This window comes from Cnephaeus nilssonii, assembly GCF_951640355.1.
Source record: "Cnephaeus nilssonii genome assembly, chromosome: 5".
Classification (NCBI taxonomy): Eukaryota; Metazoa; Chordata; class Mammalia; order Chiroptera; family Vespertilionidae; genus Cnephaeus; species Cnephaeus nilssonii.
In genome coordinates, this window is record NC_137076.1 from 41567606 (window position 1) to 41592002 (window position 24397).

General features: G+C 36.7%; 1 protein-coding gene across 1 annotated transcript in view; it reads left to right on the forward strand.

Moving 5' to 3' along the window:
• Nucleotides 1-7290: 7290 nt before the first annotated feature.
• Nucleotides 7291-24397, forward strand: part of LOC307100198 (putative ATP-dependent RNA helicase DDX60) — an 88364-nt gene continuing 71257 nt past the window's right edge. The window contains exons 1-6 of the mRNA XM_079772558.1: nt 7291-7447; nt 12250-12528; nt 17781-17850; nt 21740-21929; nt 22273-22614; nt 23562-23684. Coding sequence (XP_079628684.1) covers nt 12252-12528; nt 17781-17850; nt 21740-21929; nt 22273-22614; nt 23562-23684 — 1002 coding nt within the window. The 5' untranslated portion in view covers nt 7291-7447; nt 12250-12251. The remainder of the gene's footprint in view (nt 7448-12249; nt 12529-17780; nt 17851-21739; nt 21930-22272; nt 22615-23561; nt 23685-24397) is intronic.

Sequence of the window (24397 nt, forward strand, 5' to 3'; positions counted from 1 at the left end):
ATCATTTGCTGCTTGTTTGTTATCAGTGTATGACTTGATATGCCTATAAATAAATGTGAATTTCTTTTACTACATATGAGATAATATTGATGTAGGTACTGACAGGCCATTCATCTTGTAAACAATGTAAGTTTATAGTATTGATAAATACAGCATTGTAAATGTATTTTCTCTCTTGATTTGCTTAACATTTTCTTTTCTCTAGCTTACTTTATTATAAGAAGATAGTACATAATACATGTAATATACAAAAACTGTTAATCAACTGTTAACATTGTTGGTAAGGCATCCAGTAATTAGTAGGCTATGAATAATTAAGCTTTTGGAGAATCAAAAGTTATATGTGGATTTATGACTACACAGGGTTCAGCACCCCTAAATCCATTGCTGTTTAAGAGTCAACTGTAATCACTTTTCCTTTCTAGCCTCAGCTTCAGGTCACAGTTCTAGATTCTATTTTAGACCCTAAATGTGAACAAAACATTTCATCATCAGAGCAGAAGGTCTACTCTGCCCTGTTACCCAGATGTCTTACTTAAAGATGATGTTTAAAGGTGAAATTTTTTATACAAAACTTTTATTGGCTTAGGAAAATACTGGTGGTTCATTTTGTCTGGAAATGGAAGAATTCTGTTTTCTGGAACTGATCCATCATTGATGCACCATATTAGGGGTCTTTACTTTTTCTGGCTACATCCATTCTCATTATTTAAAAACTTGCACTACAACAATTTCTGAACACCAAGATTCTTAGAAACCAAAATGGTTTCTACTATTCTTTATGTCTACTAAAATGATACAAAATATTAATATATTGTCATGGTTTCTACTTCCTACTTTGGGTTCATAAGTCTCATGGAGATGTGATTTTTCTCTCCCCCACCACATGTCTTTGCCAATCTGGCTCCCTAATATTTAGGAAGAGTATAAGATTACTTCTTGCAATGTGGTTTCCCCTTAAAAGAAAAAAAAATGTACCAAAATTATTTGAGGTGGGTCTAATGGGCAGCTTCCTTTCTGATTTTTAGCAACAACCTAGAGAGTAACTTAGAAAATTTATAAATAGCCAGTTTACATAGGGACTTTGAAAGCATTTTGTGTTCCATTTGTTGTAATGCTATGAAATCTTTCTAGTAAGATTTATTGGAGAATTATTATCACCATAATTTATTCCCATTTTTTACACAAAAAAACACACACATATTGACATTGATCCTATAAAGGGTATTCTGGAAGAGCCACTTAAAAATTATTTGAGAAAATTATAGATTTATATACAGTTTTAAGAAATAATACACTCACACATACAAATCATCTTACCTAATAATAGACAAACATGTAAATTGACCATACCTCTGCTATACCACCAGCCAATCAGGAGTGAGATGCAAATTAACCCAACAAAGATGGCCGTTAATTTGCATACACAGGCGCCGAGTGACTGGGGCGGGATGCTTGTCCCTGGTCTCTCTGGGCCTCTGGGCAGTGTGGGAAGGTGGGGCCAGAGCAGAAAGAGGAGGCTCCTGGAGTGGAAAGGGGCTGGGCCGGAGTGGAAAGGCAGTGCCGGCAGCAAGGGAAAGGAAAGCCCATTCTAGCATGAATCTTCGTGTATCGGGCTTCTAGTAAAGGAATATATATAATGGGAAAAGAACAACCTCTTCAATAAACAGTGTTAGGAAAACTGGAAAGCCACATGCAAAGGAATGAAATTGGACCTCTATCTTACACTAACATAAATGAACTCAAAATGGATTAAAGACTTGAATTGAATGTAACACTTGAAATCATAAAATGCCTAGAAGAAAACAGGTGGTAAGCAGCTTAACATTGAACTTGGTAATGATTTTTTCCATTTGTCACCAAATGCAACAAAAGCAAAAATGAATATGTGAGGCTACATCAAACTTAAAAGCTTCTGCGTGAGAAAGGAAACCATCAACAAAATGAAATCTACAAAAGGGAGAAAATATTTGCAAATCATATATCTGAAAAGAGGTTAAGTTCCAAAATATATAAAGATATCATACAACTCAATAGCAAACAAATAGGCAAATAAATACTCTAATTTAAAAATGGGCCGAGGATCTACATAGGCATTTTTCCAAAAAAAAAAAAAAAGCATACAGATGGCCAATGGGTACATGAAAAGATGCTCAACATCACTAATCATCAGGGAAATGAAAATCAAAACCACAATGAAATCTTACCTCAGGCCTGTTAAAATGACTATCATAAAAATGGCAGGAGATTACAAGTGCTGGCAAGGACATGGGAATTATTGTTCATGATTGTTAGGAATGGAAATTGATGCAGCCTTTATGAAAACAGTATAGAAATTCTTCAAAAACATTAAAAATAGTAGTACCACATGATCCTACTTCTGGGTAATTATCTGAAGGCAACAAAACACTAATTTGAAAAGTTATATGCACTTCTATGTTCATTGAAGCATTATTTACAGTTATCAAGACATGGATGAAAGGATAAAGAAAAATATATCCATGTAATGGAATATTATTTGGCCATAAAAAAGAATTAAATGTTGCTATTTGTGACAACATTGAAGAAATTTGAAGGCATTATGGTAAGCAAAATAAGAGAAGGACAAAGACCATATGATCTTACTTATACAGGGAATCTAAAAAACAACAACAACCAAACCAAAAACTGAATTTATAGATGCAGAAAACTGATTGGTTGTTGCCAGAGGCAGAAGGTGGGAGGTGAATGTAACAGGTGAAGGGGTTCAAAAGGTAAAACTTTAAGTCTGGTCAGTGTGATTCAGTGGTTGAGCATTCACCTATGAACCAGAAGGTCACAGTTCAATTCCTGATCAGGGTACATGCCTGGGTTGCAGGCTCTGTCCTCAGTAGGGGGTGTGTAGGAGACAGCCAATCAATGTTTCCCTCTCATTGATGTTTCTATCTCTCCCTTCCTCTCTGAAATCAATACATATACATTTTTTAAAAGTAAAACTTACAGTTATAAGATAAAGGGCATGAGATATAATATACAGCATTGTGACAATAGTTGGAATACTGTATTGTCATATACTGTATGACAATAGCTGGTAATGGTTGGTAGAACCATAACAATTAAAAGTTTTCAACAGAGGAAAAATTGTAACTGTGTGGATATGAATGTTAACTAGACTTGTTGTGATCATTTCACAATATATGCAAATATTAAACCATTATATTATATGCCTAATCCTAATATTTCAATTATATCCCAAATGAAAAAGTAATTCAAAAATAATACAGAGATTTCATATAGCTTTTACCCCATGTCCCAAATGGTAACATCTTGCATAATTATTGCTTGTCTCATTTTTGTTCTCATATGTTTATTTCTAGTCTGCAGATGCAGAATGAAGAGTCTTAAAAGGACTCGCACCCTTCAGGCGGCATTCACTTTTCAAGATTTTTTAAGGAAAAGAAATGGGAGAGATGTGGGAAGCCACCCATTGCCTTCACTAGCAGAAAGGGGTGGACAAGGAGTCCGGAAAGCTGGTCAACCTTGAGGCTCTGGCAAGGGTCAATGCCATACATCCACTGTCTGGTTGAGACAAAGGTAGCTGAAGCAACTTCTACCTCTTAGTCTTATGTAAATCTTTGCTGATAGGCTATCACCCAGCTATTACTGGAATTGCCTGCCTAAGGGCTATGGGTGTACCCCAAAACCTGAATAAAAGGGATCAAAAGGCCAGAGCAAAATAGAGTCCTTCCTTGTGCTTCTGCCTGGCCCCCAATTTCCAAATTAGTATTTCTTGTCTTGTCTCTTTCATTTGCAGGCGGCCTCCTCCAGAGCCCGAACCCAAACCTTGAACCTGAATCCTGAACCACGCGGGATGTGGAACACTCGCAACATGCATTCATTTGTGTGTATATACTTCTATGAAGTTTAATTGCATGTGTAGGTTTGTATATCCACTCTAATAGTCAAGGTACAGAATAGTTCCATAACTATCAATAACCCTCTTATTGTACTTTTATAAACCTCCCTCACTCTCTCCTGCCTACCCTTTTCCCCTACTTATCTGATTCCACATCCCTTCACCCCAGGCTGTCTCTAAGCTCTAGCAACCACTAGCTGTTCCCATTTCTGTCTTTCATTTCAAGATCTATATAACTAGAATCATATAGTATGTAGCCTTTTAATATTGGCTTTTTTTTTTCCCCACTCAGCATAATTCCCTTGAAAGCCATCCAAGTTGTTGCATTATCAATAGTATGTTCCCTGAGTGGCTTTCTATGGTATGGACATACCACAATTTGTTTAATCATTCAACCCATTGTGGTAAGTGAGATACGTATATATAATACAGTACTCTTTGGGAACCCAGAGGAGGTAGACTTATATCTGCTTAGAATTATTGAAGAAGACATCACATAGTCAGTTGGAATTTTTAAAATATATTTTTATTGATTCTAGAGAGAGAGGAAGAAAGAGATAGAAACATCAATGATGAGGGAGACATCTGTAATACTATCAACAATAAAAAATACATAAATATATTTTTTAAATGATAAGAGAAAATCATCGATTGGCTGCCTCCTACATACCTCCCACTGGGGATCAAGTCCCCAACCTGGGCATGCACTCTGACCAGGGATGAAACTGTGACCTGTTGGTTCATAGATCCCTGCTCAACCACTGAGCCACTCTGGCTAGGCCAGACTTTTTTGAAAAATTATTGTTAAACACTTCATGGAGATCCATTGGAGGCAGTGAAGCATGTGGATAAAATGTCCAGACCACTCTTCTGGAATGAAACTCTAGCAGTTATGTGGTGACTGGAAGGAAGGCTCTTAAAATGGTCAAAGTCAGAGGTGATAAAGCAAGAGCCTTAACAAAGCAGTGGTGCTAGGCATAGAAAGGAGGGATGAATACTAATGGTCTTTAGGAGATACAATGGATACTATCAATAGCAGATTAAGTATGGGTCTGGTAGGAGAAGAGGTAGTTCTCTCATTTGAATGGAAGAATGGACTTGGATGCCATTAAATTACATAAGATATATCAGGGCAAACATTTGAGGAGTAGAAATAATGATTTTAGTTTGGGGCATTTTTACATTTGTTAATGCCTCATTAACATTGCTGGTAGGTAGCTTGAAAGATGAAATATGAGTTAAGGAGAGATATTCAAATTAAAGATAAAAACTAGAAACACAACAGTCATCAGTGAATATTTAATATTTGGAGCTACAGAGGCATGTTATACACTCAAAACCATTACATTATCTCAGTGATAAAACCCAAACTCTGTGGATGCTATTTAAGACTATAATCTGGCATCAATCTGTCTTTCAAGCCATATTGCTTACTTTTTGTCAACATGATATATATATATATATATATTAATATATTTTTATTGATTTCAGAGAGGAAGGGAAAGGGGAGAGAGAGAAATAGAAACATTAATGATGAGAGAGAATCATTGACTGGCTGCCTCCTGCACGCCCCCCACTGAGGAAAGAGCCCACAACCCTGGCATGTGCGCTTGAACGGAATTGAACCCAGAGCCCTTCAGTCCACAGGCTGACGCTCTATCCACTGAGTCAAACCAGCTAGGTCTGCATGTTATATTTTTAATAATCGGTCCAAACTAAACCAGTCCACAGAGTGCCCTCCAAAGTACAATTTGCATTCTCCTCTTTTTATGTGGCTCTGAATTTCCTTACAGTTGCTCTATATAATCTTAGTCATGCTTTAAAATCCACCTCAAATATCACCGCCTCTGTGCAGCTTTCCTCTGAGATGAGCTCACAGAGAGGGAAAACATAAAAGCACCTCTTCCAATATTCTCCAGCTTTGAGTCTTCAGCAATGAACTCAAAACTTAATGTCATGAGATGCATTCAAACCTATAGTAAGAGTCAAAATGTTTCCTGTAGAAGGAACCAGCAAAGCCCTCAAGCTGTGCTGTTGTCTAAATGCTTGAAACCTAACTAAAAAGAGGGTCAGCACGTTAGAGATAACGGGCAGACAACCTATGAAAAGAGGTCCTCAGAAAGGATGGTGGTTGGGGCTTGGAGCCTTTGCTTCTATGGAGGAAGGCGTGCTTCTCCGTGGGCTCCTCCTACTGTCTCAGAATCAAACCCCCTTATTCTGATTGTATTCTCATGATAGAAGCTAGCATTCAGTCAGCTTTGACCACGTATTTTTACATTATAATGGAACACTTCTATTTACTGAGTGTCTATTAAGTGTTAGATGTTTTATAATATGATTTTATAATAAAATAATGACAGTGATCATAAGAAATCTCATTTATAGTGTCACAGGCACTGTTAATTATTTTTTATTTTTTTTTAATTCTCAAAACAACCTCTCTAAGTAGTTATTATTCTTGTTGAAAAAATGAGAAAACTGAGGCTCAAAATGGCTCGCAGGACATAGTGTAAACCCAGGTCTGTCTGGCTCCAAATCTCTTCTTTTGATTACAAAACACTGTCTCAGTCTCATCTACAGGCTATTATTTAATGTAATCCCCAAAAGAGAATGACATTATTTCCATTTTAAAAAATATTATTATCATTATTATTATTATTATTATTATTATTGCTGAAGAAGCTGATTGAAGACATTTAAGGTCTTTACAGGGTTAGGAAATGGTTGAGAAAAGGTGTAAACTATTTTGTGGGGGCTTTAAAATCTGTGATTAACTTACTTATATCTTGCTGGGTAAAGTTAGCTATTATTTTATTTAGGATTTGTTTAGAATTCCCCACCACCACCACCCACCCCCAAATATTTTGTTTAGGATTATTACATCTAACCTTCACATTTTCTCTCGCCTTCAGAATGTTTTATGCCTGGAACATGAGAACTATGGAGAAAATAGGCATATGACAGTGGAGTAGTATTTCTGGGTCGGTCCCGTTACAGCCACGAGGGAGATTCATTGTGCTGGTTCTCCACAGAGCGCTGCTGCTGAACAAAAGCTCTCTGCAGCTGGGCTTTATTCACTTTCCACTGGACATTCCATTCCAGTAAGCAGATCACTTTTTTTTTTTTAATTTTTTGTCCCAAGAGATACCCCCATTCTTGCTCTAATTTTGGTAGAATTTTAAAAGCAAATAAAAGAAGGTGGAGGAGTAGGCAACTGTGAGTTTAAAGGAATGGTTGGACCAAGTCCCTGGAGTAGTGAATAGCCACGCATGTGCCAGACTTCAGTGAGGTAAGGAGGTAGGTGTATTGGACCTTTGCCTTCCACGTTTATTTTTCTAAAGGGTGTGGCCCAATCACTTGGGATCATGCTGAATCATTCCCCTTAGCCTCTCCAGGAAACGAAAGCCAATGCCTTGGCTGATGCAGAGAAGTTGCTGCCCTGGGTTCAGTTAGAGAAATAGTGTAGCTCTGACTGATCACCGCCGACTCACTCCCCCTGTCTTGGGACTGCTGCTGGCTGTCGGGCTGTGAAAAGGAAACTACAGGTCACAGGTAAAGGGGGATTTTGTGCCTTGTGTGTAGATGAATTGGTGAGGGGGGAAAAAATGAGTGCTTATGTTGAAGGACCATATAAGAAACAACTGACTGCTAAGAGCTGACTTATACGTGAGGGTTAGTTAGCCTTGGGGTAGAGAAGTGATGGTGGTGTAGTCCCAAGACAAGATAATTTCTTTGCAAATAAACTACAATATCCACCTGAGATTGATGCCGGGATGGATGCTTTACATGGAATTTTATTTGTAAAACATGCTAAGACTTTCCAGTATAGCTTCAGTATTAAAAAGAAGTTGATTTTGCATGAGGCTTATAGCTTAATGTAACAGACAAGGCAAACATAAAGGACACACACACACACACACACACACACACGTTAATTTAAGTATCTATTTCTAACTGTTTTTGGGAAGTTGAAGATGGGACGATGATGAGTTCCGCAGGATTGATGGATAGAGAAACCATGGTGTTAGTGAGAAACCTACCTTAAATGGTAGTTTGTAAACTTAGATTTTAAATACTGTTAACATGGTTTTTTCCTGCTTATTCCACCACATCCGCTGTCTCAATGCCTGCCTCCTCCCCTGCTTGTCCGCCTCCTCCGAGCCCTCTTTCTCCGCTGCTGTGGGCTTCTCCGCCTCCTCCTTCCCCGCCCTCCCCTTCGCTTCTCCCGCTGCATCTGCTGCCGCCCCTCCGGGCACCTCCACGCCCTCCGCCCCTGACAAGCATCCCTGTTCAGTCTCCCTCCAGGGCAGGGACACAGGCGCCCCGCGGATGGCGGCGGCGGGGGTAGGGGTGGGGGTGGGAGGGGGCGGGCGCTGTGCCATCACCGGCTTCCCTGCCTCCCGGAGACCCTCAGCATTTGGCGCTCCTGGCGGAACAGCGCAAAAGCCAAAAGCCATGGCCTGTTTGACAGCTTCCTCCGGGACTGCCTGGCCCATGCGGACACCAAGCTCTCTTACCAAAACCTGCGGCAGAAAGTGGATACTTCTCTGTCAACACCTATGGACCAGCAGGCATGGAATCGGAATCCTAGGAATGGCCTGCGGCAGAGCATGGTTCAGGCGGGGGTGTTGGAAGCTGGAGTGGACAGAATTATTTCTCAGGTGGTGGATCCCAAAAGAAACCACCTCTTCCGGCCACAGAAAGAACGAGCCATTTTCCTAGTATCCTGGTGGCCCAGAAAAACAAGAAGCCGCACCAGCGCCCCCCTCTCGAGCCCTAGAACCTGGACTCCCAGGCCCAGCCCAGGGTGCCTGCTCAGACCATGCCTGACACCTTGAGGAAGCTCACTGAAGAATGGCGAGGAGCCCTAGCTGCTTTGGCGCAGTGGATAGAGCCTCAGCCTGTGGACTGAAGGGTTCTGGGTTCGATTCTCGTCAAGGTCACAGGTTGCAGGCTCAATCCCCAGTGGGGGGCGTGCAGGAGGCAACGGGTCAATGATTCTCCCTCATCATTGATGTTTCTATTTCTCTCTTCCTCTCTGAAATCAATAATAATAATAATAATAATAATAATAATAATAATAGAATGGTTACAAAGTGGATTCAGTTCACAGTGGTACCAGGTATAACTTCAGAATGAAGCCAGGCCAATGTCGCCAGTGATTTCACCTTTGACTTTGGAGCGGGGTCCACACTGAATAGGGAGCGAGTCTGACAGGAGGAAAGCTGGCCTGTGTGCCCCTGCCACGTGGCCAGCCTGTCCCCAGGACGACACCAGTAGACACTACAGAGATCATAAGAAACACTATATCAGCCCGGGTTGTGCTGAAACAGACCTTCATACCTGAACTTGGAGACTGCGTGTGGGTTTTAGGGTTTGTTTTGGGGGATAAACAAAAGCTACAATGAAGGAACGTGAGCAGTCCCAAAGGTGCAGTTCCTGAGAATGGCAGGAGGTGAGCTGGGAGGAGGTTTGTGACTGGGCTTATTGTTGGCATTGTTTCTCGGCTGCAAACTAGAATGTACAAGTAGCTTTAACGTTGTTGTGACCCTTTTGTACGGGAGTCTTGTAGCTTCAGCGTCCTTTCCCCAAAGAGGTGACCAACTCACGACCCTAGAATGCATGAGGACCCTCAGGCACTAGGTAAAGGGAACGAACTTTTGCAGGCTCACTGTCCAGGGTGGCTTCCTACTCTTCGAGGATAGGAAGTCTTGGGAGGGTTTATTTTATTCTCATGTTTGTGTTTTTTTAGAAAGTGAATGATGAGTAAATAGCCTAAGTTTTATAATAAAATCATTTGATACTCTTAAAAAATAAATAACAGAATCATCTTGAGTATATTTCTAAGTTTAATAGTAGGAAAATGTATTTCTCTTTGGGATAGGTGGTGATATATGACTCAACTTAATTGGGGTTCTCTACAATTAAGGCTATATTTCTGCAATATTTCAATACAACTGGAAATCAAAGGAAACGTGAGTTCTTGTCTATGTAGCTATTTGTAAAATCTAATTGTGAGGCTCACTTGGAGTAGCCACTTCCCTTTAATGATGACAGTAGTATTGTTGGGAAAGACAAGGGCCTTGGATCAGATAAAATCAGTTCTTCAATTTATTAGTTGCATGATGTTGTTAAATGAGAGAATAATTCTAACACTATGGAATTATTCAGAGAGCTATATGAGGATGAACAGAAAATATTTTTAAAAGCCACAAATTTTTATATTTTAAAAATACCGATATATTGTGTGGTAGAATGCTAAATTCATTTGCATTTTACTAAAACAAAAATAAATGTAAAGAATGTGACATCAATGAGTTTGCATGCTTGTCAGGGCTGCTGTTAGATTGTTTCCTAGATCCTGTGTTGTTGGATTATTTCCAGGGAAACATTGGAGGAAAAATGGTATTTGTGCTAATCATTAAGACAAGCATGATTGTCTAGGGTATACTTCCAGTTATTTCTTGGTTCAGTTGACCAATTAGATTAATCAAATAAGGTTTATACATATCCTATTTGCAAACTAGGGAAGATACTGATTCTAATCTTTTAGAGGCACACCCTGAGCAAACTTAGTGAGGTACTCCATTCAAACTGTGCCTTCTGCCCTAATCAGTTTGGCTCAGTGGATAGAGCGTCAGCCTGGGGACTCAAAGGTCAAGGGCATGTACCTTGGTTGTGGGCACATACCCAGTAGGGAGTGTGCAGGAGGCAGCTGATGGATGTTTCTAACTCTCTATTCCTCTCCCTTCCTCTCTGTAAAAAATCAATAAAATACATTTAAAACAAAACAAAACAAAAACAAACAAACAAACAAACAAACAAACAAACTGTGCCTTCTCAGATCTGCTGTTGGCCTTTGAACACCTTGTTTTTCTAGAATGCTCTTACCCTGCCATTATCTGGAAAGCTCCTGATAATCCTTAAAAGTCAAGTTAAAATATCTTATCTCCATGGCACTCTCCATTTTCTGCTTCCATCCTATCTAGTGCATTTACTAGCTATAATACAACCCTCATTATATCACCTCTAAATTAACCTGCTGACCTGGTCACCCCCAACTGCCCCCCGCCCCCCCCCCCCCCCCGGGGGGCCTGGTCGTCCCATGCAGCCTGCTGTTTAGTCGTTTGGTCGTCCCTCACTAACCCCCCTGCTGGCCTGGTCACCCCATTGAGCCACTCTGGCTAGGCGAGAGTTTTTATCATAAATGGATATGGAATTTTGACAGATGAGTGGATGTTTCTTAGAAGCTAGAGGCCTTGATTGGGTAGATTAATTAATTAATTAATTAATTAATTAAATTATTATAGGCACTCAGTAAGGGGACCGGTATTATAGCCAAGTTACTCTCAGTTACTATTTTTACAAAAATAAAACACTGACTTTTGTAATTGTGTAGGTGTAATTTATTTTTATATAATTTGATAATTATATCTGTGATTTTATTTAAAGAGTCCTTGACATTAAAATTTCTTGGTGACACTATTAATGCTACTATAAATTGGAGTTTATTTACAGATAATCATTCCTTCTGCTTGTAACTGTCTTGTGAATCTGAGTATCTATAGTACCTATGATTGTATCTATTTGCTTTAGGTATTCAGTGAAACTTTATTAGTTTGATTTCTGAGGGACCACACTTGATCCTTTCCTCCATAAGCTGGAGAATAAACATTTTGATACAACATGAAGTTATGCTATCTGCTAGCCAACAAGATAGTGTCCCAGTTTTTGTAGCTTTCTTAATGTCACCACTTAAATATTTTACTATTTAAAAAAGAACAGATAAAGGAAGAGTACACATGTTTATACAGTGAGACAATGCATATTTCATAAACTCATTTGAAAAAAATGATGAAAGTCATTGGGTATTCAGAAAGCTGCAAATTAAAGCATTAATAGAGTGTTAATAGATTATAATCTGGTTGTCTATGTGCTCAGCTATGAAATAAAAGAATACAATCAAAGTAATATTTAAAATGCTAGAAATTTATCTATGTAGACTATTCCAAAGTTAAGATTTACATAGAATTGTTCACCATTTATTAGTTTTCGTAGATCAAATCTTCTTTTAAATGTGTACATTATTTTTTTGTCTCTGTAAATATGACTTTCACATATATATTTTCAGGAATAAGTTTTGCCCTACCATGCAGCTCCACCATCCCGTTTAAGTAATTTAGTTGCAAACATATTTGTGAAGAGGATTATGAAAAAGTATCCTCATTTGGGAACTAGGTATGGAGGAGATTTAGAGAAAAGAAGGAATTGAACAGATTTTACCTCTGGAAGAAGTAAACTATATTGTGATGTTATTTTAAATAAAGTGATAATTAAGAGCTTTGCTTTTATAGACATGGCTTCTGAACCTACTATGTCAAATGAAAAATCAAGCCCTAATAGCAGCGAAGGTGAAAGTGAGAGTGATACTGAAAGTGACAGCTCTGATGACAGTGAGACCATGGAGAGCTTGTCCTCATTTGATCAATCTGAAGAAGAAGATCATCTAAGCTCAGAAGACGTAGTAGAAGAGCCAGCTTCTGGGCAGTTACCATGTGAGTCTGGAATGCATGAAGAGAAGCCATCAGAAGTTGAAGCTACAGATGAAAGCAGCCATGATTTAGAAAAATCAGGTGAGGCCACACCCATGGATGAATTTCCCTCCCTCTTCCTTCCTCCTCCCCCTTCCTTCTCTTCCTCCTCCTCTCTCCCTTTCTCCTTCTCTCTGAACAATATCAGTACCTTTACACTTTCTCTCTTTTATATTAAATAAGATGTTTGTTGTTGGTTTTTAGTTGACCCAGATTGAATCGTTTGCTTGGCTTGGAATCTATACTGTAAACAAAAATTAGGTTAGGGAATTTTTTTTTTTTAAATGAGTGTGTATGGGTGATTTTATTTAACTTAAATACATATTTATTATACTCCACTTAGGTATAGTTCTTTGAATTTTCATAAGTCCAGTTAAATCAATCCTTAGGGATAGGGACTGAGAATCAACAATTATAATAATAAGGTTCTCACATGATTCTGATTATAGTACTGTGAATTTAAAAGCAGGTCCACATGACTCTGCTTGACTCAAAAGGTTGAAGGGTACCAGAATGTTCATCTTGAGTTCCTAAATTAATTATAGATTTGGCAAAAATGGGTTTTACAGTGTATGTGAAACAGAATTTATTCTTATAACATTATTTATTTTTTTGTATTCCATATAAACAGCTGTAAACTGACTTTTGCCCTACAGTGTATTAGCACATCCTATATAATAAAAGGGTAATATGCAAATTGACCCTAATGGCAGAATGACCAGAACAACCACTGGACCAGTCACTATGAGGCTTACTGACCACCTCTTGGTCCCTTTCCCCAGCCAGCAGGCTCCAATTGCCTGATGGCAAACAGGGAACTGGGGGTGGGTGGTGGGGGATGTGAGTGGCACCAGGCCAAAGCCCCCACCCCACCAGTCACCCCACACATAGAAGGCAACCTGTGGCAGGGCCGGGGCTGGCGAGCAGGTGAGCAGGCAGGAACAGCCGACCTCTCGGTTCCTCCCCTCCCAACCCCCTGTCGTCAGACTCCAATCACCCCATGGCAAAATGGGAACTGAGGGTAGGTGACAGCAGGGGGTTGGGGCTAGCTGCAGGCAGCCAGGGAAGATGGCCCTAATTGCAGGCCAGGCCTAGGGACCGTACCCACAGATGAATTTTGTGTGCTGGGCCTCTAGTATAATATCATTATACTGAATGTAAAAAAAAAAATCAATACTATGTTGAGTTTTAATATATATCTCAATATAAAAATTTTATAATAAAATAGTGTATTATCAGATTAAAGGAAAATATTCCAGTAGCTGCAGAAAAACATTTAATAAAGTTCAATAGTTACTCATGACTATTTTTTCACTCACTGGGAAAATAAGATAGTTACCTAAACTTAATAAAAGCAGCTTGCTAAATATCTATATCAAACATTGGATAATGTTAAAACTTCATCTGCTTTGCCACTGAAATGAGAACCAAGAAAGCATTTTTGCTTTCTTTCATCACAACAATCTAGTATTATATTGGAGGGTCTAATTAGTGTAAAAAAAACAACCCTCTGAAAAGTAAATAAAATATGTGAAGATAAGGAGGAAAGCAAAAATAATTGTTATTATACTCTACCCTGAACAGTGAAGAAAGTCTACCTAAAATGTCCAAGATAATCTACACACAACTGAGAAATAAGAGAATTCTCTTTTGGAATGTAAAATTGACATGTTAAAAAATATTGATCTTAATCCCATCAGTATGGAAATATCCATTAGTGTGGAATATAATACTGATTCTGAGTACAAATATGACTAATTGGAAAATACATTCAAAGAAAGAAAACCATCGAATTATCCATACAAATTATCCATAAAATGTATGGAGGAATAAACTTAACAAAGCATATTAAGGAGAGCTCTGGCCGGTAGCTCACTTGGTTGGGCATTGTTCCATACACCAAAAGGTTGCAGTTTCAATTCCCAGTCAGGGCACATACCTAGGTTTCGGGTTTGATTCCCAGTAGGGGCACTTACAAGAGGCAACTGATCAATGTTTCTCATTCACATCAATGCTTCTCTCTTTCTCTCCCCCCCCCCCTAAAAATCAATAAACATATCCTTGAGTGAGGATTAAAAAAACATATTAAGGAAAAAATAATTATGAAACATTATAGAAGAACTTATTTGTACTGAATAAATGTAGAAATATCCTAGGTTCTTCCTTGTTATCATCTGATATTATCAGTACATCTAGTCTGACCAAATTAATATTTAAATTTAATACATGTTCAATCTGAATCTCCTCTTTTATCTTGCCTCAACAAAAAATATGCATCAGAATATCTTAAGGATCTTGAGAAAAATGTCTTAAACAAAATAAAACAAGTGCGTGATTTCTTAAACGAGATAAAAGAAATTTTCAAATAAAAAATTTGATAAATTTTATCATATCAAATAAAAGAGTATTTATGTATTAAAGATACCAAACAATGTTAAAGGGGTATACTGGAATGAAACCATATATCCATGTATAAATATAAGTATTATTTATCCAGGAAAACTAAAGATTATATACAAATTAATTGGAGAAGACAACTCAGTAGAAAATAGGCAAATGTTGTCAATAAGCAAATCACAAAAGGAAAATTTGAATGTTAAAAAAACAGATATACATTCTACAAGATACTCTTCCTTGGTAGTAATATAAATTAGAACTCTGAGATACTATTTCACATTTGTCAGATTAAAGTTTGACAATATCAATACATTGAATATGAACTTAATACTATCTAGTAAAGTTGCTTACCTCTCTAATCTTTACCTCTTAGAGAATTTCTCTTGCTTATGCTCCATGAGACATACTAAAATTTTTATTGACCTACATCAACCCAAAAAATTCAATTAAAAAATAAAGAAAGGAAAAAAAAACCAATGTATAATATGCCATAATTTGTAAGACAATGGGAAGAAAACAAACAACCTAAATGTCTATTATTATGGAATTTGGCTTCAGAAGGTGTTATAATTGTATGGTAGAGCATTATCAGCTGCTAAAATGTGTATCAATGTGGATAGATCTCAAAATCATAAAGTTGAATGAAGAAAAGTTGTGGAATGATACCATTTAATTGAAGGAGAAAAAGAAGGACATAATATGTGTTAATATAAAATTATGGCAAAGAAATATCACAATGTCGGTGGCCAGCTATGACAGCAGAATGGGAATACAGCTACATAGTCTGTGTTTATTCCCCTTTAATAAATAAATTTGAATCAAAAGGGCAAAATTTTAACATTTATCAATTCCAATGTTTGATACATAGATGTTTGCTATTATTTTTTATACTCTTCTGTATTTTTAAATTATTATCAGGCCTCTCCCAAAAAATGATCAACCAAAATTTAGGGTTTCCCCATCACCAACCACCTTTTATTAACCACCTTGATTAAATTTTCAAGATTTTTGAATTCTTCATCTGGATGATCTATATATATAAAAGCCAAGAGACCAGAACACCGGGACAACTGGAACGACTGGTTGTTCTGATGCACACTGCGGCCCCAATCGGCCCCCCGCACCTTGATTGGGGGTGGGGCCAGCTGGCTGACTGTCCGTGGCACCCCCCCCCCCCCCCCTGCCTCCAGTCGGCCCGGCCCCAATCAGGGCAGACGGCCAGACTCCACCTGTGCACAAATTCGTGCACTGGACCTCTAGTGTATGAGTAACTACCCACAGCAAGTGTTCATAATTCACCTAAGCTTAAATTGAAATATTTCTTACCTTCTTACAAACTAAAATAAAAATAAGTAAAAGAAATAGAGTAGACCAATTTAATGTGTTTTTAAAATTATTGATGCAATTGAGATTAAACTTTGAAATATTATTCCAAATGAATATTTTCACATGACTCCACCAGTTAGGCAGGTTTTTAATAAGCAAAACTTAAGACCTAGTAACAGAAAACGTTTCTGCTATCTTACACAAAACTTTAAATCTTGCATCTGTAACTAATCACAATGCTAGCTTGATCAGTTGCTTCTCTCAGCATGGATATGAAAATAGTAATGATAAAATGAAAGTATGAAATTACAGGGTCACAAAACAATGAAGACATTTGGAGACGTCTATGTTAATTGTAACAAATACTAAATAAGTACAATTTTAATGAAAATGACTATATAAACCCAAGTGTAGCCTTACCAAAGTACTTTTTTAGGAGTGAGGAGCTACCTATTATTAATACATCAGGTCCTGTATATAGGCATGTCTAGGTACCCCACATTTTAAAAATATGCTTTTATAATGCCTAATACCCCTCTATTATGCACAAATTCACTTCCTTTGAAAAAGAAGCAGTTGTGAAGGCTCAATTAATTAATATCAGTCATAACAATATGAGAGATTCTTACGCTGTAACAAAAATGCCAAGAAATCTATAGTGTTTCAATATTCCTGCTTACTTTTTTTTTCCCCCTGAGACCTTACATTCTAAATAGGTGAATGTTTGTCTCCTTTCCAAGTGCTAATTTCTTGATAGAATGCATTTAACAAGGACATGGAATATTACAAAGAAATTTGCAGGAGTAATTTATTTCAATGAATTAAATCAAATTTTCTCCCCCACTTCCCTCAGAAGAGTGGAAAAATACAGGATTTGCCATTTCATTATTTGTGCTTAATGAGAAAACTTTTTAAAAAAAATATATTTCATTGATTTTTTACAGAGAGGAAGGGAGAAGGATAGAGAGCTAGAAACATCGATGAGAGAGAAACATCGATCAGCTGCCTCCTGCACACTCACCACTGGGTATGTGCCTGCAACCAAGGTACATGCCCTTGACCGGAACCGAACCTGTGATCCCTGAGTCCGCAGGCCGATGCTCTATCCACTGAGCCAAACCGGCCAGGGCAATGAGAAAACTTTTGAAGGTAGACACTGTATCTATATCTATATATCTGTTTAAAGATATCTTTCTATATATTTATATGAATTAATTTTGAAAGTGTTAAATTTTTAGTTTTCTGGACATTTTATCTTTGTAGACTTGTATTTATGTTTATCATTAAAATTCATTTGCAACTAGGAATTTACTATTTTGTATTTATGAGAAATGAAAATTTAAAACTGTAAGACTGGCTTACCTTACTCGTATTTATTCTTTATAGTAAGTAATGTAGGCATATTCTCATTTTTAACATAATCTGTTTATCTTTTGACATGTAACTGAATATTTCATCCATGCTTATGCAGTCTTGTATAAAATATAAGTATACTCAAAATTAGCAACAGAAGGAATTATCAATTAAAATTATTTTAAAGTTGAGTATTAAACTTGTTACTTATTTTAAAGGATTAACTGAATGTAAGCGAATTCTGAGGGCCCTCTCATTGAATATTTGGAAAACTCTGTCAAAATCTAAGTAAGTACAAGCACAAGTCCTTCAAAGTAATATATCATTAGAAATAATTCATTTCCTCTGTGTGGCATATTTTTTTATTTCTTCTTACTAAGAATCATTTTGGGTAAACTGCAAGTGGGGCAAGAGATTGATATTTCTGAAAATAGATAAATATTTTTTTTTCTTGGGAAGGATTCCACTATATGGCTTTTATTCAGTAGTAAGGAATAATATACTGAAAATTTGAAAGGGTATAAGTGGAGGAAAGATTCATTTTTTAAATCTTGCGTAAGACTAAAGTAGCAATTTAATTGGCATCATATTACATGTCAAAATCTTTGAAAATTTCATAAAGTTGAAATTTGGTGTGTTTTAACTAATGCCAAAACATTATTTAATAGCAACAAGGGCAAATATACCAAACTAATGCATCATTTAATTCCCTCAACAGCCATTTTTGTGTGCTCATTAATATGCTAGCCTCTAGGGATGAAGAAAGTAGAATTTCTTGTTATAGGTGATTTATTTAGTCTGATCTTATATCACTTATCTCCACATTCCAATTTTCTAAAATAATCTAGAATAGATATGCTGAAATGCCAATTGCATGCAATTATAAAATAAAACCCAAACCCAAAACATCATTTATGATACAAATATTTTAAACATATGACATAAGAATACTTAGTTCTAAAAATTGTATAAATATTTATCTCATGAATCCTCTACAGCAACTACATGAAATTTTAACTTCTTTTAATTCCCACTTAAGTTGAGAAACTAGCACAGAATAGAGAAGTAATCTGAAGTCTCATAGATTGTCCTTTTTTTAAATTGGGTTGTTTGTTTTCCTGGTGTTGAGTTGTATAAGTTCTTTATATATTTTAGAAATGAACCCCTTATTAAATGTATCATTGGCAAATATGTTCTCCCACTCAGTGGGTTCCCTTTTCCTTTTGTTGATGTTTTCTTTTGCTGTGCAAAAGCTTTTCAGTTTGATGTAGTTCCATCAATAAAACAACAAGTGCTGGCAAGGATGTAGAGAAAAGGGAACCCTTGTGCACTGTTGGTGGGAATGCAGACAGGTACAGTCACTGTGGAAAACAGCATGGAGTTTCCTCAAAAATTATAACTGCATCTACTTATTGATCCAGTGATCCCACTTCTGGGAATATGTAATCTGAAGAAACTCAAAACATTAATTTGAAAGAATATATGCACCCCTATGTTCATTGCAGCATTATTTAAAATAGGCAAGCTCTGGAAACAGCCCAGTGTCCATCAGTAGATGAGTGGATAAAAAGCTGTGGTACATTTATACAATAGAATGCTACTTGACCATAAAAGTAAGCAAACAAACAAATAAATGGAATCTTACTACTTTTTTTGTTATTAATCCTCACCCGAGGATATTTTTCCATTGATTTTTAGAGAGAAGGAGAGACAGAGAGAGAGAAACATTGATGTGAGAGAGACACATTGATTGGTTGCCTCTGGCATGCACCCCAAACAGGGCATGCACCCCAATCAGGGCCAGGGATCGAGCCCATAACGGATGTACATGCTCTTGGCCAGGATTGAACCCAGGACCCTTCAGTCCACTAGCTGAGGCTTTATCACTGAACCAAACTAAGGCATAATCTTACCTTTTGTGACAACATGGATAGACCTGGAGATTATTATCTAAGTGAAATAAGCCAGAGAAAGGCAAATACCATATGATCTCACTTATATGTGGAATCTAATGAACAAAACAAACTGACAAACAAAACAGAGGCATGGATACATGGAACAGACTGACAGCTGTCAGAGGGGAATAGAGTTGGGGGGGCTAGATAAAAGAAGGTCAAGGTTTTAAGCAAAAAAAAAAAGATACACACACACACACACACACACACACACACACACACACACACACTATATAACACATAGACATAGACAACAGTGTGGTGATGGCCAGAGGAAAAGGTAGTGGGGCTAGGTGGCGGTGGGCAAACAGGGAAGGGGGAGGGAGAGTAGGGACTGAAAGAGACTTTTCTTGGGGTGATGGGCACATGATCCAGTGTGCAGATGATGTTTTGTTGAGTTGTACACTTGAAACCTGTAAGGTTTTGTAAATCAATGTCACCCCAATAAATTCAATTAAAAAATAAACATATTAGAAAGTAAAATAAATAAACAAACAAACAAAGCCCAGAACTTGTATGTAACAGAGCCAGGATTCTAATTTCAGCAATCTGACTGCAGAGAATGCAATCTGGTTTACTACTTTATGTGTCAAAATGTGCAAAGAGCAAATTCTGAAAAAATGCACAGCAGAATTCACGTTTCTGCAGTTTTAATTTTTTTAGTAACATGTAGTAGCTTCATACATCCTAGCCACAAAACTGAAGAAACAAAAGAAAAAAATTAAATTAGAAGCATGTAGTTCATGTTTTTTATAACACCAGGTGTTGAAAATTATGCAGATGAATTGCATTTCTGACACCTGTTAATGTAGGTATAACTCTATAGGATTGCTTTAGAAAATGAGTTGCTATTGCCTTATGGTGTACAAATTAGTAATTACATGTTTATAAATAGACCTGAGAGTTTCACCTGTGTATTAGGAAACAGACACAAGAATGATCATTGCAGCACAGTTTGTAACAGCAATAAATGGAAGAAATAATTCAAATGCTCATTGAAAGGAGAAAGATAAATATTGATATAGATATATAATTGCTATTATACAGCAGTAAAGTTATTTAAATATAGCTTCCTGTAACCATATACTAGAATTTTAATAGTAATTATGTTTTAAAATTCCATAAAACTCAGATAAGACATTGTTCTTTTAATAAAGATCCTAAGCAAGGCACGCATATCTATACTAATAAAAGAGCAATATGCTAATTAGACTGGACATCTTCCGGACATCCTTCTGGACAAAGTCATGGTGGCAGGGGCCAAGGTAGAGGTGGTTAGGGGTGATCAGGCCAGCAGGGGAGGGCAGTTAAGGGCAATCAGGCTGGCAGGGGAGGCCAGGTAGGGTGCAATCAGGCTGACAGGGAAGCAGATAGAGGGAGGTCAGGCCAGCAGGTGAGCAGTTAAGGGGCTATCAGTCTGGCAGGGGAGCAGTTAGGGGGTAATCAGGCTGGCAGACAGAGGCGATTAGGGGTGATCAGGTAGGCACGTGATTAGGAGCCAGCAGTCCTGGATTGCGAGAGGGATGTCCGACTGCTGGATATCCAACTAAACCGGCGTTTTACATCTCCCACGGGGTCCTGGATTGGAGAGGGTGCAGGCTGGGTAGAGGGGACTCCCTTCCCATGCACGAATTACGTGCACTGGGCCTCTAGTACTGTCACAAAAACTTTTAGAAAGTGAGAAAGGGTATGATGAAAACTAAATTCAAGGCAGTGGTTGCCTCTGAGGGAGAGTTAGGGAGATAAGTTTTGTCAACTTCTCATAGGGTAGATATAAGTTATAGGAAATTTTTGGAGTGGGTGAAGAGTTTATAGCTCTTCATTATTTGTTAATTTAAAATGCACAATGAGATAGTTCCATACATATAATTGACCAAGGATTATGGCTGTTTTAATTTTTCACACTGGAAGTACAAAAACAGTAAGTATAAATTTAAAATAGAGAGGCACTTTTTTTTGCATAAATTTATGCTTACACCAATGAATTTCAGTTTCACTATAGAATCAGTCATACTTTAACTAAGGGCTTATTTATGATTGCAGAATAATAGGAATGCCCTGGAAAATTGTTACTTAAATATAATAGAACTGTGTGGTTAGTTTTCCTTTAAGATTCTTGCTTAAACTAGAAGAAAATTTGTGAAACCAATTGAACTGTGGGATTTTATCTTAAACTATTATCTTTATAATCTTTACATTATGTGTTTTATATTTTTATTCAGAATGGTGAGCTTACTTAAAGACTTTGTTGAGTCTGAATTTTTTTTGATTGATGGAGATTCATTACTCATCACTTGTTTTCTTAATGTGAACTTCAAGAAAGGACAAACTCTTCACTTCTTTTATATTGTAGAACAATTTCTGCATGATTTCATTCAAAAGGAAGCCAAATTTGTAATAGTTTTTTTTAAGGTAACAAACAGATTTAATTTTCTGTTCTCATTTCATAGAGGCTAAGAAAAAGTATTTAAAGTGTTATCAGTCATTATTTACTCTTTTATATATTTTGCTTATTCAGATTGTAATTAAAGTCTATACTAATAGGAATAATACCAAGTATTATTGATAGGGAAATAGCTAATGAGTCTTTATCTGACATTTCTACAGTATTCAGAAAAATTAAGCTAATAATCTTGAATTTTTAACTCTTTGTATTATGTTAATACAACAATTTATATGCAATGCTAATATTTAAAAAATAACTAGATATTCTATTTTTATCTCTAAAATTAATATTGATTTCCTTTATCTACAGGATGCAGAAAATCTGTATTATAATTACCCTGAAATTCTGGCCCTTCGTACCCTATTGATATATCATTTAGAATACAATACTGATGTCACTATTCATACAGAATTTTCCAACTGTCTGACACAAGAATGGGAAATGTTTCTTAAAGACTGTTATCCATATTTCCTCATTGTCTCAGATAAGGGAATAACAGCTCATCAAACAGACTTCTTAAACATTTTGATCATACATGCTCTTCAGAAGAAAATCAATATTGTACAGATTTTGGGAATACAGTCAGATGTCCTTAGAATTTATGGATACTGTGCCTCAAGTCTCTATATGCACAAATTGTTTTTTGAAATGGTAAGTTATATTAAATTGCCCAGAATAAATGAGCAACATAAATGTGGAAAAGTTAACCAAAGAACTAATAGCCATAAGTGTTTATTCAAAAATTCTGGGCATAAAGAACACTCTGAAGAAATATTCTAACATGGGAAAACAGGGCAGAATTTAAGTTAGCTTAAGTTCTTGTATATTAAGCCTTTGTTTGGGCAATTTTGGGAAGTGGGGAGGAAAAGTATGGGCTAAGGTCAAGTACAATAGGCTCTGCAGAGGAACAGTGCTAAGGACATGTGAGGACACAGTGGGAAATTCCCAGCGAGCACCTTGTACATAAATTACATGTATCTGCACATACATATGTACACATTCACATCACATATACATTCATTTATATACTCCTGTATATTAAATTTGCATACATTTTGTGTATATATTTTACACATAAGTGTATATATGTGTATACATATATTATCTGGTATGATTAGTCTATATTATCACTTTTAAAATTAAGATAGCTGTTAGAGAAAATATTTCATCATTTTATTTGTCAGTTCTTTTTTGCAATTATTTTGAGTAGTTGTATCTATTAAAAAATAGCTGTGAATAAATACTAAGGCTTGAGAATATTACTTAAAATTTTCTTTTTTTGTAAATAAATAACATATCAGTGTGTGGCAATATAGAATAATTATAGTACTACTAAAGCCAGCACTTGCTTAGTGGCTGGTTTTATTTGAATTACAAGCATTTTAATTTATCTTCTTATATTCTAGAAACCTCAGCAGTGAGTGGTTCAAACAAATGGAGTAGAAGACTATTCTAGCTTGAATTAATGGATTTTTGTTGTTTTTGTCTGTAGTAAAATAATAATAATTATTTTTCACCTTGTATTTACTTTAACTACAGGTTTGCAATAGATATTTTTATTTGAACCAGACGACTTGCTTATGTGTTTTGTTTTTTAGCATGAGATACAACTGCAACATGCCTTACATGCCTACATAAAAGAATATTACCAAAGGTTACAGGAGAGAGAAATATTTCTCTATGGTCATTTGAAACTAAACTTGGGAGAAATGCAGAAAGAGGTAACAACACATTTATTTGGAAACTGAAGCCCAGCACATAGGCAATATACTTTTAATAGTTTATTGCTTCTAGAAGACAGACATTTTTTTTTAAACCAACATTCATGTCCTTGCTGATTATATAGACTTTCTTCTTCAAGTTGCATAGCACTGAGGCAAAGGGAGTCTTGCTAAACTTATTGATTATAAAACATACAGTAAAATTGGAGGAAGAAAGCTAGTGTGATAATTTTAAGATCTCAAACTTTTATTTTTTAATATCTGGGTGACTACTATGGAAATGTATACCTAAAAGTTAGGAATTTTTTTAGTTTTCTGGAAATGAAAGCTATGTAGCTAGTATGGAAATTAAGCCATTGATACTTGAATAATCTCTCATGAGGAACCTAAGTCAGTGGTTATTTTATCCTTTTGATTACTCCAACCTCACTATCTGATATTTCCCTTCCATAGTCTTCTTTTTGAAAGACTAGGTATGTCGTCTTAGTTTCTCTCATCGACAGCCTCCTATTAAACATCTCTTCATGGATTTCTTGTTGTTATTAATTCTCACCTGAGGATATTTTTTCCATTGAGTTTTAGAGAAAGTAGAAGGGAGGGGATGGGATGGGGAGAGAGAGAGAGAGAGAGTAGAGAGAGTAAAACATCAGTGTGAGAGAGACACATCGATTGGTTGTCTCATGCACACAACCTGACCTGAACCAGGGATTGAA